Source organism: Lichenostomus cassidix, chromosome 18 (genome assembly GCF_008360975.1).
Source record: "Lichenostomus cassidix isolate B80296 chromosome 18, HeHo_3.0, whole genome shotgun sequence".
Lineage (NCBI taxonomy): Eukaryota > Metazoa > Chordata > Aves > Passeriformes > Meliphagidae > Lichenostomus > Lichenostomus cassidix.
This window is the reverse complement of record NC_139498.1, coordinates 11,306,949-11,325,934: the sequence shown is the minus strand read 5'-3', so window position 1 is coordinate 11,325,934 and position 18,986 is coordinate 11,306,949. Positions and strand designations below refer to the sequence as shown.

At 52.2% G+C, this 18,986-nt stretch overlaps 2 protein-coding genes and 1 long non-coding RNA gene across 7 annotated transcripts; 1 reads left to right on the top strand and 2 right to left on the bottom strand.

The window, feature by feature from the left end:
* Positions 1-467: 467 nt before the first annotated feature.
* On the bottom strand, positions 468-9,447 carry LOC146429720 (F-box/WD repeat-containing protein 10-like). Of its 2 annotated transcripts, XM_085078034.1 has the most exons (11): positions 9,315-9,447; positions 9,092-9,219; positions 8,063-8,191; positions 7,458-7,570; positions 6,847-7,053; positions 6,288-6,409; positions 5,617-5,765; positions 4,606-4,748; positions 3,650-3,808; positions 2,582-2,796; positions 468-1,663 (listed from the first exon to the last, which is right to left on the bottom strand). In XM_085078034.1, exons 1-11 carry the CDS (start codon positions 9,406-9,408, stop codon positions 828-830), a joined length of 2,295 nt encoding a protein of 764 aa, XP_084934160.1. In that variant the 5' UTR covers positions 9,409-9,447; the 3' UTR covers positions 468-827. The 2 variants fall into 2 exon arrangements, with proteins under 2 accessions (XP_084934160.1, XP_084934162.1); XM_085078036.1 differs by lacking the exon at positions 8,063-8,191.
* On the bottom strand, positions 9,426-17,001 carry LOC146429718 (cytochrome P450 2C5-like). 4 transcript variants are annotated; one of them, XM_085078037.1, is made up of 10 exons: positions 16,718-17,000; positions 16,450-16,640; positions 15,743-15,905; positions 15,266-15,415; positions 14,475-14,635; positions 14,149-14,325; positions 13,907-14,048; positions 13,309-13,496; positions 12,509-12,650; positions 11,804-12,357 (listed from the first exon to the last, which is right to left on the bottom strand). In XM_085078037.1, the coding sequence occupies exons 2-10, from the start codon at positions 16,627-16,629 to the stop codon at positions 12,164-12,166; spliced, it is 1,497 nt and encodes a 498-aa protein (XP_084934163.1). In that variant the 5' UTR covers positions 16,630-16,640; positions 16,718-17,000; the 3' UTR covers positions 11,804-12,163. The 4 variants fall into 4 exon arrangements, with proteins under 4 accessions (XP_084934165.1, XP_084934163.1, XP_084934164.1 ...); XM_085078038.1 differs by having other exon boundaries at positions 16,747-17,000; XM_085078039.1 differs by lacking the exon at positions 11,804-12,357 and adding an exon at positions 9,426-9,520 and having other exon boundaries at positions 16,450-17,001.
* Positions 9,511-11,828, top strand: LOC146429719 (uncharacterized). The gene is made up of 2 exons (XR_014855679.1): positions 9,511-10,114; positions 11,425-11,828. It is a non-coding gene; the product is annotated as an uncharacterized LOC146429719 (long non-coding RNA).
* Positions 17,002-18,986: the final 1,985 nt, after the last annotated feature.

Here is an 18,986-nt window from a genome sequence, read left to right as displayed (position 1 = left end):
CCTGCCATGGACAGGGAACCTTCCACAATCACGTACATGTAGGCATTTATCCATAAAAATGTGGAAATTGAACCCTCTACTTTTGTTTTGCATTTTGTAGAAATGAAGTTTTCAGCTGCTTCCCACAGGTCCTGGTGCCAGGGCTGTTCCTCTCCAGGACAGCACTGGAGCTTCTCCTGCTGAACTTCCCCAGGGCTCTCTCAGCTTTGTCTCCAGCCTGCCCAGGTCCCTCTGGATGGCAGCACCTCTCCAGGGTGGCAGCCACTCCTCACGGTTTGGTGGCATCTGAGCCCATCCTGCCCAGGGTTCAGGGCATTAATGAATGATGATGTTAAACAAGATCAGACTCAGTATCAACTCCTACTTACTGGCCTCCAAGCAGACTTTGTGCCACTGATTCCCCCACCCTGCACTCAGCTTTGAGTCCAAACATCATCTGATTCTACACTCTAATCAACCCACAGAAGCTCTGATGAGATGTTTTTATTATTATTCTCGCAGGGTTGAGCCCCATGCTGAGCTGTGTTGGTATCAGTGCTGTGTTTGTAACAACAGCAGGTTTAGGGAGTTAAATCCAGGAGAGAGGGCTCTGTCTATTCACTACCTTGAGAAACAGCTGAATATACCAATAGTATTTTTTAGGAAAACTTACTGTGGGGATGTGTTTTACACTTAAAACTTATACAAGGAGTATACTTAAATATACTAAATATGCTTAAACATTTATAAATGAATATATCTATATTTTTTACTTAAAGCCACATGGCAGACTCAGCTGGATACCAGAATCCCCAGGCTGTGGTTGTGAGTTGGACTAAGGGACTACTTCAGATAAATGTGTTATGCCCAAGTTCAGGAGCCAGTGTTTTCCTCTCCCCAGTAAAATAATCCACAGGTAGGCCTTTAATTTTCCTTAGCCAGGCTTTTCTTCTGGCTCCTTCCTCATCTTCCATGGGCTCTGCCTGCTGTGTCTGACACTGAGCTGCTGCTGCTGCCTCATGTGCCTCCTGCTCTGCTGTCAGAAGCCTGAACTCACTGTCCCTGCAGGAACCATAGGGACAAAAGGGCTTTATTGTCCTGGGAACTTCATTTTTCATTTGTGCAGTCGAGCCAGGTGTTGGTTTGATCAGCTCTGAAGAAGCTATGCAGAGACCAATGAACTGATCCCTGTCTTTGGGGCAAGCAGTATCTTTCCCATGGCCACTGGGAGTTTTCTCTTCTCTCAGTGAGCCACAAAACCTGGGACGTATAAGACAGGGAGCAGGGATGGAGGATTTCACAGTGGGGCTGTGCAATGAGTTCTTCAGCTTGAGCCGCAGCATTTTGGTTTCAAAGGGTGTTGAAGTTTTTGTCATGGTCAGAGACTCACTGTGCAGTCTGGCACATTGGAGCTGGGCTGCCTGCTCCTCTTCGGGCTGCAGGGGGGTTTTGGACATTGGCACTTTCTCAGGGCGCTGTTCCTGTGCTTCCCAGGCTTTTGCAGAGAGCTCAGTACTGGAGTGGACTGGGGCTGGCTTGCAGGACTTCTGCAGGGTGCTGATTGTTAAGAGGAACTTGTCAAGGGACATCGGACGACTTGGGTCTCTCTTGGGCAGCTCATGCTGCAAAGTGGCTTCTGCCTCATCAGGTGCAGGGGGAGCAGGGCCCTGTTTGGCTTCACCACCTGTTTCCAAAAACAAAGCAACACATTTGGAGTTGAGAGGTTTTCCCGCAAAATGCAGATCATAGAATCAAAAAGTCACAGAGTAGGCTGAGTTGGAGGTGACCCACCAGGGTCATCCAGTCCAGCTCCTGGCCCTGCACAGACTCCCCAACAACCCCACCCTGTGCGTTCCTGGCAGCATTGCCCAAACACTCCTGGAGCTCTGGCAGCCTCAGGCTGTGCCCATTGCCTGGGGAGCCTGGGCAGTGCCAGCACCCTCTGGGGGAAGGACCTTTCCCTGATACCCAGTCTAAAACTCCCTGGCACAGCTCCAGCTGTTCCCTTGGGTCCTATCTTTTACCAAGTAGAGCTGCATCAGGAGGTTGGCATCTGATGGCCTGAAAAGCAGGAACCCTTTCTTAGTTAATCTGCAATATTCCGTTTGATTGTGGAGCTGGAGGATTTGTCATCACACTGTATTGAATAGCTCTGATTTAAAGGAAAATAACATCCCTGTGTTACAATTGAAAAGGTGGCTGTTTCTGTGCAGTTGCCTTTCCCAGTGATGACAGATCTGAATGTAGGTGTTCTCTCACTTTCTCGGGTGTGTTTGTAATGAATAATTCAAGCCCTGAATCAGCAGTGTGTTTCCAAGCCCGCCAGCTGTGTGGATATGAATACTACTACTGATTTCTCTCTTACTCAGCTGGAAAATGACAGTGCCTGTCTTGAAAAATGTGTTGAATTTATCCCAAACCCTTGTAAAAAGGCAGAAGGGTTTCACAGAAGCCTAGAAAATGACAGAACCATTGAAATGGAACAGCACATCTGCTCTCGAAAACGGCAGGGAGTCTGAATATTGGCTGGGCTGAAGGCAGTGGGTCCTTGATTTGTAACTCAGTTTAGAAAAGCCAGAAAAGCAGAAGCTCAGTGTGATACTTTTGGGTCTTCCATGGCTCTTTGGTGACTGGCGAGAACTCAGGGACTTGTCTCGAGGCTCCTGAGCTCGTTGCTGCTCTGTGCTGGCATCCTGGCGCTTCCCTCTCCGGGACTTTTCCTTCTTCACCCCCTCTCTGTCAGCAGGTAGGGAATAGTCCCACACCACATCCTCAAACTGGAACAGCACCAGTCTGCTGGGGGAGTTGGTCACTATCCTGGAGAAGGGAGGGAAGAGTCGTTAAAGCACAGGAATCATGGATACAGCAGGTCCTGCTCCTGTGAAACACGAGACCCCAGGGCCTCAAACAGATCTGAGATACCTCTCCTTGAAGGAGCAGCAGCAATTCACCCCATCAATCAGACACTGCACATTTTAACTTGTACCTGTGTGAGCTGTCTGGGGCTCTTTTCATTCAGCTCCGTGGCAAAATCAGTTTTACATTAATGAGGATGAAAATTGCTGACATTGGCCTGAGCTATATCAGTGCAGTGCTAAAGGATGGAAATACCTACCTGGAAATACAATATTAACAGGGGTATTTAGGTGTGGATTGGAGGGCTGTGCTGGTCTGATTGGGCTGGAGTTAATTTCTTCAAGGCTGCCCATTTATTGCTGTGTTTTAGAGTGTGGCCAGCCCAGCACTGAAAGCACAGCAGAGTTTTAGCCATTCCTTCCACAGAACCTGGGAGCCACTTCTAGTTAGAGGTGCACAAATGAATGAGCCTGGAAGGATTTCTCATTATCAGTTGTTATAAAGAGGCTGTAGGTCAGGGAACAGGCAGAGACACTGTCAGGTATTGGCTTGATTCTCCAGCCTCCTAAAATTTCTGAATTCAGCTTTATAGTTGGGTCTGTATATTCAGCTGTATGGAAATAGGAAATTCTACATTGCTGAAGAGACTAAGGAAATCTCTTTCCAGCCATTGTGAACTAAGATTATTGAAGCAGTTAATAAGCAGAAGAGCCCTTTAAAAGTTATTTGTGAGGAGGAAAAACACAAATGCCTTGAATCACAGTGTAATCTACCAAATTTGGGTCAGAGCCTGCTGGCAGATGTTGTCACCAACCTGTTTCCTGCAACATGGAGAGAGGACATGGGGTCCCCGCTGCTGGTGGGCATCAGCACTCTGAGGCAGGTTCCAGTCAGGAAGTTGAATATCCGAATGTGTCCATCAGCACAGCCACTGATGACTCTGAGGTGGAGGAACTCCAGGGACATGACTTCCCTGAAAACACACCAGGTGAGGGTTGGCACTTCCATGGTACTTTCACAAGGAGAAATGGCAGCAAGCTCTTTTGGGCTGGAGTAGAAGCAGAGCTCTGGCTGCAGCAACAGCCTGCACTGAGGAGCTGCTCAGAACATTCCAAAGGTCTGACAGAGAAGTCTCAGATCACTCCATGCCCAAATCAACAGCCCAGTACATCCTTCCACTGGAAGGTGTCCCTGCCCATGGCAGGGGGTTGGAATGAGATGATCATTAAGGTCTCTTCCAACCCAAACCATTCTGGGATTCTATGATTCCATGCTCCCCATAGCAACCATATGGTCATGGCCATCTGCTGCATTTGAAATTTCCATTTCATGTCCAGGAAAGTCAATGAAAACAATATGATTCTCCAGTTTTCGCAGTTCTAGATACAATTGAAGCTTGAGAGAACAGTATAACACACAGTTGGTCAGAATTAAACTAGGCAACCTCTATTCCTGCCCAGGTGATGTGACACCCTGTGGGACTCAGGGGGGATCCTTGGAATATTGGCGTGTGCTCCATCACACTTTAGTCACCCCTGTTTGTGATAAAGTAGTTGTGGGTTTGCATTTCAGGTTGTCCCAGGTCTTTACTGAAAATGCTGTTTGTGACCACATGCCTGACACAGCCTCGGAGGAAAAGATTGGTGAAAGTGGGGATATTTCAAATCCTAAGACTGATAATCAAGGCATTTTCTAGTCCTACAAGTGGCATATTTTGTTTACAGATTCAGTCCACTGTTGGATACAACTTGAAATACATGTGATTCCTACTTGGGATGGAAGAAAGCGGTCATGCATCTCCTAAATTTTCCCAACATGCTCCATCCCAGGGCGTATCCATCACTGCTGCCTGTGACGAGGTGCCACTGGTCAAAGGACAAGCAGAGAACTGGGCCTTGGTGCCTCTCTAATGTCTGTAAAGTAAAAGAAAAAGGAGCAACACTGTCATTATCCAGATGTAAATCTGTCTGAGGTGTCTTATGGCATTCAGGATACCAGCCTGATATTGTTCTATAGAGTGTTGTTGCCCCAGGGGACCCTATCGATAACTGTGTTTGTTTTATAGTCACTGAAATCTTCTTGGTTCAGTGCTGCTGCTGAGCTCCGGGCATGGAATTGCCATCCCTTTTCCATCTTTATTACACGTGATAAAGAGATGTTACTCCACTGAGACCTTTGTGGTCTCTGGAATGTTCTCCCAGAAGGGAAGAGAGGGGGCTGCCCTGGCTATAGGCAAAGGGGCTCAGCTGGAGTTGGGATATCTGAGATATCTGGGATATCTCAACTTGCAACTCTTCCCTGCAGGTAAAGAACTTCACTCCTCTCCCAGGTATGGACTAACACTGATCCTGGACACCTGATCAGGGAATTCACAGACTCCCCTCCCACAGCTGCCCAGCTTCTTCAGCTCCAGAAACTGCTTCTGAGAGCAAGTTTCCCATTTGGGGTTGACCCAGGTAGCTCCAGCCCCAGGTTAGTGAAGCTCTCCCATCATTCCCCCAGGTTCTGAAGGTTTCCACAGGAGCAGAGATGAACAAATCTACAGAGAACAAGCAATGATGGGGAGGAAGCAAATCACACCCTGTCTTAAAATCAACAGCTGGTCTCAAGTCAGTTTTTAAATTATTTGTGGTTTCCTTTATTAGTTTAAACTGCTTTGAGGGTTGTTTCTGGGGATTATTTTCTTTTTTAGAAAGTCTTTGACAAAAGAAAAAACTGTGATGAACTAGCAGAGAGTTTTGAGCATTTAGCACAGAATTACCCACCTAAGAGGAAACTCACCTTGATCAGAGCCCCTGTCTCAGTGCTCCAGACCTTCACCAGCCCTTGGTGACACCCACTGACCACGTGAGTCCCATCCATCCTCACTGCCCACACAGGGCTGTTGTGCATCAGAGTCCTGACACATTTCCCACTCGTCAGGCTCCATACTGTTGGGGCAAAAGGGAGGGGTATTCAAAATACATCTGCCCCAATGATGTGTTTTGGGAGTACAACGTGAATTTAAAAATACTATTGGATTACAGTCACACCTTGTACCTGCAGCTCTGTGGGGAGCTGAGTGTTGACTTAAAAAGCATAATTTCATGGCAAAAAAATTTAAATGTAAAGTCCAGAAAAAGCACATATTTTTCACGTTTATTCTATAAGGAAACCTCTATCAAAGCTGAGAGTTGATACCACTTGCCCAAGAGTTGGGCTGGTATTAGAGCCACGAAGCCATTAATTCTGAATAAAAGCAGAAATAATGAGAATCTAGTCCCTGACACAATCTGAGACTGTGTGTGCATTTGTCCCCAGCTTTGGGTGCTGTGGAAGCACACAGAATTCACACTCTGATTACCCCCTTCCTTCCATCCCCATGCCTGTGTCCCAGTCACTCCAACTCCCTGACCTCTGCCCATTATCCTCAGTGTTTGCCTCTGGCTGGAAGCTCCCAGTCTAGCTCTTACCTTTCACCATCCCATCCCCAGCTCCCGACACCAAGTGCTCCTTGTGGGAATCCAGGCAGGTGATGGTCCCATGGTGACCAGTGAAGGTTCTCACACAGGCACCTCTGGGAATATTCCAGCACCTGCAAAGCACCAACCAAAGACGAATTTCACTTTAATTGATGGCTTATTCATCTTACTCATTAATAAGATGCTCAGAGAGGTCATAGATTACCCAGGGAGGTGGTTGATGCTCCTGGATCCCTGGAAGTGTCCAAGGCCAGGTTGGACATTGGAGCTTGGAGCAGCCTGGGATAGTGGAAAGTGTGCCTGCCATGGCAGGGGGTGGCACTGGATGATCTTTAAGGTTCCTTCCAACCCAAACCTTTCTATGATTCCATTATTATTTCCTATTTAATGTGCCCAATTGTTCTCCCACACACACTTGGTTAAAGTCAGGAGCTGTTCCACTAAGGTGTCAGAGAAATTGGAATGATCAAGTCAGGCTTAGCATTAATTTTTTATCCACATCCTTCCCTTTCCCCAAGGGCTGGGTTTCCCAGGCACAATCCCAGCTCACCTGATGTTGACATCAAAGCTGGTGCTGAGCAGAAGCCCTTTTTCCTGACAGAGGTGGAGAGCTCTGATGGGCCCAGCATGGCCTCGGAGCAGAAGAGGCACTTCCTTCCCTCCTGGCACACGGAGCAGCCTCACTTTTCTGTTGGCAGAGGCAGTAGCAGCCACCAAATCCCCACCACTGTAATGGATTATCCTTCTTCTGTCTGTCCTGGATAAAAGCAGTGGCTGAGGTGAGCTTTAGGCAGCTGTGAGGTCTGGCACGGCATTTCCCTGGTGTTGAACTGGGCAGTGTGGGCAACACTCCAGTGCTGAATCCTTTCAGGGGCCACAAGAGTCCCTAGTCCTGCACACCCCTCTGTGTGTCAGGGTGGGCTCACAGAGGGCTGAGGGCTCCTTGCAGCCCCATATCCCTTGGGGCACACCATGGATCACTGACCCCTATTCCTTTAAAAACAGCTTATCTTGGTATGTTTATTTAACAAATGGATTTGACATGGAGGGTTCTTAACACTGATGCTGAAAGAGCCTTCTCCAGCCATCCAGGAGGATCACAGGGAGTGGGACAGCTTTCCTAAAGCTGCTGTTGGCCCCACAGCCGGGCACTCTACTCACTTCTCCATGAGGACACAGCTCTTGTAGGAGCCACAGAAGACATTCCTCTCTTCCAGCTTGATCTTGTGAGTTTTCAGCTCCCGATAGGCTGCATGCAGACTGAAATCCTCCGTCTGATGGAAAGAGAAATATGGAAAAGTTACTCAGGGAAAGAGGAATGCAGCATTATTCCACAGAATTGAACATATCAGCTCTAGTGATGAGCCCAACGGAGACCTGAAGTGTTGGTAAGGAAAACCAGAGTGCAGGAAGCCCCTGCTCAGTCCAGGGTTGTTCCCATGCCATGTTCTGTGGCATAAATGAAAGGCCTGACAGCTGCACCCTTTATTCTGTGGGAAGAAGGCCTCTGGCCTCAGGGCTGTGCTGTGACTGGAGACACACATGGACGAAGCAGAAGTTTGGGAATGGAGACTCCCTCCCATGTGGGAAGGTGCTGAGCAAGCCTCGGTCCCTCTGAATTGCTCTCAATAGGGCAATCCAAAAGCAGGAGTGGGAGAAGAGCAAAGCAACTCCAGATTCACTGTGCTGTCTTCCAGGACCTGACCTCCTTCCTCCCCAAGCACTGAAATGTAGGATCCACGGAAGACAAACAGCTTCCAACCAACCTTGGATTTACGTCTCTTGTTCTGCTCCTTTTCCTCCACTTCAATGACCTCACCCTCCTTATTTAACTGGGGAATTTGCACATCGACTCTTTTAGCATAGTTTGGAACAGGTTTTTTAGGACACAACTCCTGGAATAAACCAATAGAGACAACAATTACAGCAGAGCCCACGCACACAGGGGATGCTGCTCATTACCATGGGATGAAGTTACGAAGTTGAGCTGCACACACTGCCTTGTTGTTGTTTGAGATCTGGCTTACATTTACCACTTCATCTATCTATGGTTTAATTTCCTGTGAAAAATAATTGCTTTTTTCCCCCCCAAACTCTAGCCTTAAGCTTTTACTAAGCAGCAAAATTTCAAAGTGATCTCGTCTTTGGTGGGCAGTCAGTTGATTCAGATTCAAAACTCATTGAGATCAGAGGCTCTCAAAACATCTTGGTCAACATTTAGGATTCATTTTTAGCCTGTGAAACCTTCCCTGAAGCCTTTTTGGAAGGCCAGCACAGAGCTGAGTTTCTGTGCTCCCTTCCCACCCCAAAGGCTGCGGGGACTCCAGACTGTCTCTTGGGGGATGCACCTTCCCACCTCATTTGGTCTTGGCAGGTCCTGCTGGCCAGGACAAGCCTCTCCCAGGAGTTCTGCGTTCCTGTGTTCCAACTCCCCACAAAGAGACCTTGCATTTCCCTTTCCCTGGGTGGAGCAAACAAAGCTTATTCCTAAGCTGGAAGCTGTTGTAGCTCTGCCCAATCTCCACTATCTCTGGAAATTTTCATTATGACCAAACTCTGCTTTCTTGAAGAATGTTTGGATCCATTTTTAGAGTCACAGGATCTCTAAAGGAGAGTAAAAGCTGTGCTCTGGTGCTTCCTTGTGACAGTAGTTTTGCTGTGCAGCTGGAGGAAGAGGGGCCATGGCAGAGCTGGGGGCAACCTCTGGTTCAGGAATGTCCCTGTAACAGCTTGGGCAGCAGCAAAACCCCCTCCTTCTGAAGTGTGTTACAATGACAGGAGCTCAGGTGTCTCACCCGCAATTGCAGGAGGCTCTGCCGTACAATGCTCCGACACTCCTGCTCCTCCTGGACCTGGTTGACCAGGAAGGCCCAGTGATGATTCACAGCAGAACAGGCATCCAGAGATTTTTGATCCAAAAGTCCTGGGAAATTAAAGGGACAGATTGGCTAATCCCCCCCTGGAGACCATTCCTTACCCTTAGGGGAAACTAGCCCTGGAAAATCAAAGCAGCTTTACCCAGGATGGCCATGGACAGCTGGAGCGGCAGGAAGCGAGTGAAATCCTTGGATTGGCTGACATCGGAGCATGACTGGAGCGGTGCAGGAACCATGGTGACATCTGGATCAGCTAGGGATGTGGGTGAGCTGTCGTCTGCATCAGGACCCTCCTGGGCAGGGCACTTGGTGCTTTGGGGCCAAAAGCACGTTCTGGTGCTTGGCCACCTGGAAAACAGGGAATTTACAGTCTTGGAAGTGCTCGAGTTTTGGTCTGCGGGACAGCTCACACCAGCGGGGTCTGAGGGACACGGTGACACCTCTTCCCCGTCACCACTGTCCTGGAGAGAGGTGGGGGCTCCTCACTTATGGAAACATCAGGGGATCAGAGGGGCCACGGGACATGCTAGGTGGGCTTGGTGGGGACGCAGTACAGCAGTTTTCTCTGCACTTTGCACTCTCCAGCTCAAGCAGTCACCAGCACGGGAAAGTGACAGTCCCAGGCTCCAAGGGGGCACACCAGAGCCACCTCATGCCAAGGACATCGCACCGTTTTACCGAGAAGAGTGGAAAACCTTCTCTGCTTCTAGCCATTGGATTTTCATCAGTAGAAGTGCGACTGGAGCTGTGACATTGAGGAAGGAGAGGAAGGGAGCTGCTCACCTGCCCGAGGCTCACCGCCACCACCGCCGCCGCCGCCACCACCGCGGCGGGGCTGGCCGGCGACAGTTACCGTAATCTTCAACCGCCGCCGTAATGCTGCTAAGAGCCGCGCAGTGCCCGGGAGAGCCCGCTAATCGAGGGATGCTGAAGGATGTCGAGGTGACTGGGAATATCGGGAGATGTCGGGGTACCAGGGGATGCCATGGGCATGGCGTATGCCAGGGGATTTTGGGGTGCCGGGAGATATCGGGGGATGTCGGGGTGCTGGGGGATGGCAGCAGCCCCTCCGGGATGGGGACCTGCAGTCAGGGCAGGGTGTCACGGCCCCGGGGCGCAGCTGAGCTGGGCACTGATGCAGGTGGGCACGGAACACCTCGGGAAGCAGGAGCACGGGTGACCTTTGGACCCCGCTGACTGGGTTTAGACACAGAAAGCCAGAGGTCACCCAGCTCACGTGCACAGTGCTGATGCAGGGGTTTGGGTAGAGATTGTGCAAAGGCTTCTCTCACACACATTCCTGACATAGTTTTCCCAGTTCAAATTTGCCCAGGTTACGAAAAGAGCTGATGTAGTCATCAAAGGGTCACAAATGCACTTAGAGTAAAGGCTTCTTCATCCATCACTTGGGACAAGGCAGGAGGATTAACCAGGTCCCTGATCTCACCTGCCTCTAGCCAGGCACAGCCACCCCTCCCCAGGACAGAGTCCCTGCTGTCCCCCTCTCCATGTTTGCAAGAGCACCCTGGCAAGGCAAACCCCACCAAAACCAGCTCCGCAACCCCTGCAGAACCCCAATTTCCCCCATGCCCTAAAGTCCCAGGCTTCATAGAGATCCCGAGTCTCACTGCTGACTCAACACCCTCTGCAGCCACCCTCATCCCCAGGCAGGGGGAACAGGAGGGCTGGGATCACATCCCACCCTACCAGGTCTCCTCAGGAGCCCCAGAAAAACCCAAGCAGCTGCACAGGGAGCTGAACTGGCACCTGAGGGTACTTTCTGGAGTTAAATATTGATGTGGAGGAGTCAGAGAAGCACAGCCAAGCACTGAGACAGCCACTTGTGTATTTTTGGAAGGTGAGGGAATTGGAATTGTTCAGCCTGGAGAAGAAGAGGCTCCAGGGAGAGCTTAGAGCCCATTCCAGTGTCTAAAGGGCCAAGAGAGCTGGAGAGGGGCTTTGGACAAGGGACTGGAGTGACAAGACAAGAGGGAATGGCTTCCCACTGCCAGAGGGCAGGGATAGATGGGATATTGCAAAGGAATTCCTCCCTGTGAGGGTGGGGAGGCCCTGGCACAGACTGCCCAGAGAAGCTGTGGTTGCCCCTGGATCCCTGGCAGTGTCCAAGGCCAGGTTGAACACTGGGGCTTGGAGCAGCCTGGGACAGTGGAAGGTGTCCCTGCCATGGCAGGGGTGGGACTGAATGGCCTCTAAGGTCCTTCCCAATCCAAACCATTTGATTTTTTTTTTAGATCTCGTCTAATCCCCACATAGTCCTCCTGAGGCACAGCCCCTTTGTGCTGCTCCTCAGCCCTTTTTTTTGGGAACCTGTGTTCCTGCTCCAGGTGAATCATTCAGCTGCTGCTGAGGCTCAGGGGACTCTGCCTGCCTGGAGCCCTCCCGGGCTTAGAGCCCTGGGATCAGTGTTTGGAAACCAGCAAGAAATTCCTGAAGATTCATCTGAAGACTAAAGCCGTGGGGGGAAATCAGCTAAAACAAGCTGGGTGATTTTCTGGCTCGAGCTGTTCTGGGAAAGGCGAAGACATCCCAGGAAGAGACATGGAGCTGAAACCCTGTATCTGGGAGGTTTGCACTGAGAAGAGCTCCATGCAAGAGGCACCACGAGGGTCCTTATAAACACCAGCAGTTACTTTTATTGCAGAGCACTCTGAATCTGTCACCAAACTGAGGGAGTTCCAGCTCAGCCCAGGAACCCCAGGCAGCACGGCCATGAGGAGCTAAAACAGCATGAATAGGGATGGGGAAGGCAAAGCAGTGCTGCCTTCCTCATGTTTCTGGGATGTGGAGGGAAGGGTTGGGAGCAGGTTGCCTGTGGAGCTGGTGGCAGAGGTGCCTGACAGTTCTCAGAGGAGAAACTCCAAGCTCAAAGTGTCCTGGCCATGGTGGCTGTGGCCTCATGGTCACAGGACTCGCTCTGGGGTCAGGAGTGGAGGCACCTGGAAGAGCCTTTCCTTGTCCCACTCTCCCAGCTCAGGAGGACACTGAGCGTGGAATAGCAAAGAACTTGCCCGGGATTGCCCTCCTCTCTATCTCGAGCCATAGGGAGAATAAATCCATCTCTTTGTGCTCCGTGGCCAGCTGGAAAGTGAAGCTCTGCAGCAGCGTGGTGAGGAAAAGGAAGAGCTCGATGCGGGCCAGTGCCTCCCCTGGGCACATCCGCTTCCCTGGGCACAGAGAGAAGGGGTGACACCGATGGAGAACAAAGGGATAGCAGGGTGGGCACACAGCCCATGGGGAGGGTGGCACTGTGGTGCCAGTGGATGTTTGTGCTGGCACTCCTGGGCATGGAGCTGGAAGGGCGGGGGGAGTGCTGACCTGCTGAGAATGCCATGAAGGCCTCGCGCTTCCTGAACTCGCCCTTCTCATCCAAGAAGTGCGCTGGGTCCACTTTTTTTGGGTTCTCCCACTGGGTTGGATCCGAATGCACGGAGGAAAAAACCGGAATGACAGGTGTGCCCTGCAGGAGAGGGATGGGGCAGAGGTGTGAGGAGGGACATCAGTACCACACCATGGGCTCTGCTGGGGTGGACTAGGCAGGGGGAAGCATCTGAGGGGCACGGGGTAGGCTGGGTGTGCACCCCAATACCCAACCAGCTTCCCGTGGGGAGGCAGCCTAGAATGATGGCTCTGTGCCACAGGGACAACTAAGGTGGGGCTCTGCCATCCCTCTAGCCTCTCTGCTCAGACACAAAGTACTGAGTTATTCCCATGGATTTCTGCTAAAACCCCTCTCACTGCCCCAAATCCAAAGGTGGAAGGTGTTCCCTCAGTGTGGGTGCTGCACACCATGCTCGTGGTCAAACCAGGAGGGGTGGGGGCATCTGGCGTGGCAGCCCACCAGGATGAGCTCCTGCTCCAGCCCCCGCAGCCCTGCATGGCTCCATGGTGGAAGAGCTGTTTTCCAAGATGGGCAAGGAAGAGACACAGGTGTGTGGGCAGGACAGTGACATTCACCTCTGTCTGCTCCCCTCTAAAAGAGCATTGCCACACAAGGGTTGGGAAAGACCCATGACCTTCAGACGTGTGCAAACAGTCCAGGAACAAAGGCAAATTTCACTCGACCCCCCCTGCCACCTCTCCCTCGGGAACAGAGGCTCCAAGGCCACCCTGTGTACCTTGGGGATGGTGTAGCCCCTGAACAGGACGTCCTGCGTCGTCATGCGTGGGAAGTTTTCGATGCGGGTCTTGTGGAAGCGCTGCAGCTCGTGGATCACGGCATTGGTGTAGGGCATCCGCAGCTTGTCCTCCGTGCTGGGGGCACGACCTGTGCCCACCACGGCATCAATCTCCTCCTGGACCTTGGCTGGGGACAGCAGAGAGGGCTGGGTGCCTGCTGTGCAGAGCTCCCCAGAATTTCTTACTGGCCTCCATGGGCACTTATCCCAAACCCAAGGATGGGCTAGAGGGGGAGCAACCTGGCCTAATCCCTTGTACAGCCCAGAAACAGAGTCTCTATCCTCATCCCTCCCTGGATCAGGCAAGCTCAGGGCATCTCCCACACGCCAGTCCAGGGCCATCTGCACGGGCAGGGATGAGCACAGGGAGAAAGACCTGGATCCCCCTGGCCTGTGGCAATCTGTGCCTAATGGCTCTCACCTGTAGGTGACCCCACAGGATGATTTTGGTCTGCCCTCAAACGAGACCCTCCGGGGCTGGGACTCCCTGCCCCCTGAGCTCCTCAGACACAGGAGCGGCTGTGTTTTGCTGCCATACCTTGGATGTGGGGGTGCTTTGCCAGCATCAGCAGGAAGAATACCAGGGTGTTGCTGGTTGTCACTGTCCCAGCGCCAAAGAGGTTGAACACTGACATGATCAGGTCTTCCTGGCTGTACATGTTCTCTGGGCTGCCCTTCTCCTGCAAGGATGGTGTGGTGGGGAGGGGATTCAGGACTGCCTGAGGAATATTCCAGGCTGCAGCCAGGCTGGAGGGCAGCCCCATTTTGCAGCCCCTCTACCTTCTCTGCTTTCATCAGGAAACAGTCGATGTAGTCCTGGGGGCAGCTGGAGTCCAGAGTCAGTTTGTGAAACTGCACTTTCTCTTGGATGTGGTCAATCAGCTTCTGGCACTCAGCCAGGACCTTCTTGTGAGGCCCTGGGAGGTGGTGCATGATGCTGGGAAAGGTGTTGTACACCTGCAGAGGGAGGGGGCACAGGAGGGCTCAGGTGCCTTCCCTTAAAGCCATGCTGGCCCATCAAAGCCAAGGAGTGACCCAGAACCAGGGAGCATCCTCAGCCCCCCGAGGGCATCAGACAGAGTGTGCTGCGCACACAGGGCTCCCACCTTGGCGATGGGGGACAGGAAGAAGCTGATGTAGTTCCCGATGGCGTTGAGCAGCTCCAGGAAAGCCGCATCGCTGTAGCTGTAGCAGCTCCCGAAGACCACGGAGCAGATCACGTTGGAAACTGCACATCTGAACAGGGTCATTGGCTCAAAGGCATTGCCTGCAGCCACAAGAAGCGAGAAAAGCATCACAAAGTCACCCGTTATTTATCTGCTTCAAGACAGAAAACAGCCTTTCCTCCTGCTCTGAGCCCCTGACTTTGAACCCTGGCTGGATCTGCTGGGTCTGACAGCCTGAGCAAAGAGCCCTCCTGAACTGTGGGCTCCTCCATCCACCTCACTGCTCCTAAACCCCTGCCCAGAGCTTGGTCTGAGGAAAGCAGAGGCATCTCTAGGAAGCCACAGAAGAAATGTGGGCACTGGCAGGAGCTGGATTTTATTGGAGAGGATGACATCCCCCTGACAACTCCGTGTCACCAGGGCAGTGTCTTAGCTGTGCGTTCCCAAGCCCACACAGTTCAGTTCCCTATTCCTGTTCTTTTGGCAGGGAATGTTCCTCGGTGGTTGCCACCCCTGCACCAGTTCAGAGCAGGATCTCCCAGCTGGCCCCTCAGCCATGTCTGTAGCACATCCCTGCAGCTCCTGGGAGGGATGGGGCTGGATCTTAGCCCTTCCCTGCAAGGACCACCCACACCAGGCCCTGCAAACAGCTTTGGGGCTACGTGTGCCCTGTGGGGCTGTTGTGTGTCCTCTGCCTGCCACAGGACCAACAAGGGCAGGAGCTACGTCACCTTTGAGCTTTGCCAGGAGCTCCACCAGGTGCTGAGCCTCCTGCTGCACCTGCTGGGACATGGAGCTCTTCCCCATCCCAAAGTCCCGCAGAGTGCTGAGTGTGAACCTCCGCAGCTCCCGCCACTTCTTCTCGTTGTTGGAGACAAATCCTGGAGGGACGCGGTGGAGATCAGCCCCTGCCTGCCCTGCTGCTCCCCAGGAATGGGGACCCTGCTCTGAGCCAGGCTGAGGAGCAGCAGGGCAGGAAACCAGGGAATGATGCACATGTGCACAGTGTCCATCTCTACAGAAATCCAGAACAAAGCTGGAACCACCTGACTGGAATTAATACTGTCCTTGAACAAGGGGCTTAGGAGCTGAAGGGTCTTGCAGAGCGGGAAATGAGTGTTTGAGGTCTTGGGTCCTGAGCCCTTCCCTAGACTCGGGAATGGCCATCCGCTCACCCAGAGAGATCCAGGAGAGATCCAGGCACTCACCATAGTCTTTGGAGAGCTGCTTCAGGAGGGGGATCTCAGGTCTGCCTCCAAACTCCTCAGAGTGTCCCACCAGGGCATCCTTCACCGCCTCGTACCCACAGAGCACCACCACCGGCTTCAGCCCCAGCCACACGGTGAAGATGGGGCCATAGGTGCTGCTGAGCTGGGGGAACAGGGAGCTCTGTGAGCCAGGGTCCCACACCAGTCCATTCACTTCATTTCAAACTGGGACTCGTGCCCACAGCACTGGTGAATGCCCAGCAGGGAGGGGAAGTGCCTCCCTCAATGCTGCGACCTCATCCCACTCCCAGCCCCATCCCAGTCTCTGTCCCTGTCCCTGTCCCTGTCCCTGTCCCTGTCCCTGTCCCTGTCCCTGTCCCTGTTCCTGTCCCTGTCCCTGGGGGTTTTATCCCAGTGCCACTTTAGGAGTTCCAGGCATCATCTCTGGAAAGCAGCTCCGGGCCATCCTAGAGGGGTTATTGCCTCCCTTTGAGGAGGAGAAAGACTTCAATAACAGGGTTGATACTCTCCCAATAGAAGGTATTTAAGGAATTCTGACAGAGCAAGAGATGATGGAGGGAAAAAGAGAAAAGAAAGGTAGGAAAAGAATCACCTGTGGGATTCTCCTTTTATTTTGGCATGGGACATTCCCGCTGTCTCTCCTGCTGGGGCTGGGCATGGTTCCAGCACTGCCACTTGTCCCTTACCTTCTCGTAGTGCCTGTAGAGAGGCAGGACGTCCTTTTGCCACAGGTTCCCTAGGATGGGCCACGGGGCTGGGCCAGGAGGCAGCTGGCTCCTCTTCGTGTCACTCCTCCAGGCCAGGAACCACAGGATGGAGAAGAGGAGGAGGAGAGTGAGGAGCAGCCCGGTTGATGCCGCATCCATCCTCAACCGTGCTGCCAAGCGGGGAAAGAAATGAAGAAATTCCAAGGAGGAAATCACGAGTGAGCAGAGAGCAGAATGCAGCCCAAACCTGCTGTGGAAGACACAGCCCTTCCAAACCTGGAAGGCACAGCCGTTCCCGAGCACCGGGGGCTCTGGGCTGCTCGGGGACACAGAGGCGCTGCTTTGTCCCGGCCGGGTGCACGCCTGGCCCCGCTGTGCTGTGACAGAGGTCTCAGAGCCGTCCTGGGCACTGCGAGTTCTGCGAGACTCGCGAGAGCACTGGGGGCGATGCTGACTGTCCCTCCCTGCGCTGCTGAGTCGCCTTTTGCTCGATGCTCCCTGCTGGTGGCACACGGTGGAAGATGCTGTCACTGTCCTGGCCGAGCCTTTTTCATGTCACTGCCAGGTCACTGTCCCGCTGGTCACTGCCATCTCACCAGGCCAGTGACCCAGGAGGGGATGCTTTGGTAAACAGAAACGTCTTGGAAGTGGTGCGCTATGCCTGGCCACACACCTGTGGGGCAACAATTTCTCATCAAAACCCTTTCTGATGGAAAATGGATCCAAAAATACAAAAAACTCCACTTTTTTTCTGAAAGATTTTGGGGTTTGTCTTGGGCTTTGGAGGAGCATCAGCCCGAGGTGTCGTGGTTGTTGCAGGTGTGGGTGAACTCGTCCCTGGGCTCCTTTGGCCTCCTCAGAGCTCCCCCAGTGTGCATCTTGCTCTGAGTGCCAGCACATCTGGCTGCACACCAGCACATCTGGCATGGCCACAGCCACCACACCTCTGGTCGAGAGCAAGCTGGGCACAGGCCAGCTCCCAGGAAAGGATGGGATTCCTCCTGGACGAGAAGAGGGAGGAGGTTCGGGTCCATGCTGGACCCTGCAGAGGCGGGAGTCCCTCAGCAGAGGGAATTGAGTGATGCTTGCTGAGAGAAGCCTGCACTGCATCACTGCCCTGGAGCAGAGCATGTCCTGGAGCAGCCAGGGATGGGCAGTCCGGAGTCAGGCTGTGTTTGAGCAGGGCTGACAGGGACAGCCAGGACCTCTGCCCTGCTTTTGGCCCCGTAGCAGGACAGTGTGCAGGTGTCGGGCAGGGGATTTTCGGTGTCACTGCCTGAGGAATACTCTCCCATGGCCATGGGGTGATTCTTTACACCTCTACACCAAATCTCTTGTCAAATCACCAAAAAGTGACCAGCAATGACCCCGCACAGCCCTGGGGCTGCTCTGTTCCAATATTTTGTTTTTTTCCCTCTGTCCCACGCTCCTGCAGACCAAAGGGGTCTTGCCCCACCCCCAGCTCCCCAAACACCTTCAGCCAGAGGGGATTTGGGGGAGAGGGTTGGATGGGCAGCTCACAGCAGCAGCCCCGAGGCTGAGCCAGGAGGTCACCGTGACTCACTTGTTTATCCTGTCCCACCCCATCCCAGCCCTGCTCTTCCCAGGGATTGCTCCAAATTCTTGGCTGGGGTGCCTGCAAGTGGGAGCTTTGCCTGTGGGGAGGTGATGGAGTGACAAGATTTTGGCTGGGGGTCAGCAGCCTCTCGGTGACTGACACCAGCGTTATCCATGGCAGCCAAACAATACAAAGAAAGAACATGGACAACAGGAAAAGAAAGAGCCTGGGGATTAATTGGAGCTGCAAAGTTTAAATGTGACAGAAAATTCTCACTTGTGTGGGTGAGCTCAGGCAGCGCCTGGGGCTGCCTGGCCACCGATGGCACTTCAATGCAACACTCAGCGCCACAGCAGGGGTTGGAAAGGTGGATGTCTGTAATTAAACAAAAAAAGGGTTTTTATACTTCATTATGTTTTTATTTCTATATATTTGTATGTTATGTTACACTTCTAATACATTGTGAAATATTTTATACTAAATAGGTTCACATATAAATGAATTTATGTATTTTTCATTACATATCAGTATTATATTTATTAATATACAATTTCATACCATTTATCGATTTATGAATGAATTATAATTATTTCTATCTTAGTAAAGAAATAGAGAAAACAAGCAAATCACCCTGGAATTTGTAAGGACCCTTGGCTTTTAATTCCAAGTTGAGTTTGGGGAATAAACTCTCACAGAAATAACAGGAAAAAGCAATGGCGGGGGGTGAGTAGCCCATGCCTGTCCCATGTCACCTGGATGCCCCTACGGTGCAGGGGGATGTCTGGTCCTGGCCATGCCTGATCCCAGGGCCAGGACAAAGCCTGGATTTTGCCTGCATCCTGCCTGCCACCCCACAGCTCTGCAAGGGCTGGGGGAAGCATTACTTCAGCAAATGATCCTGCTGCTGGGCCAGGGATATATCAGAGGGAATTGGAAGCACTCCTTATCCAGGCTGTAG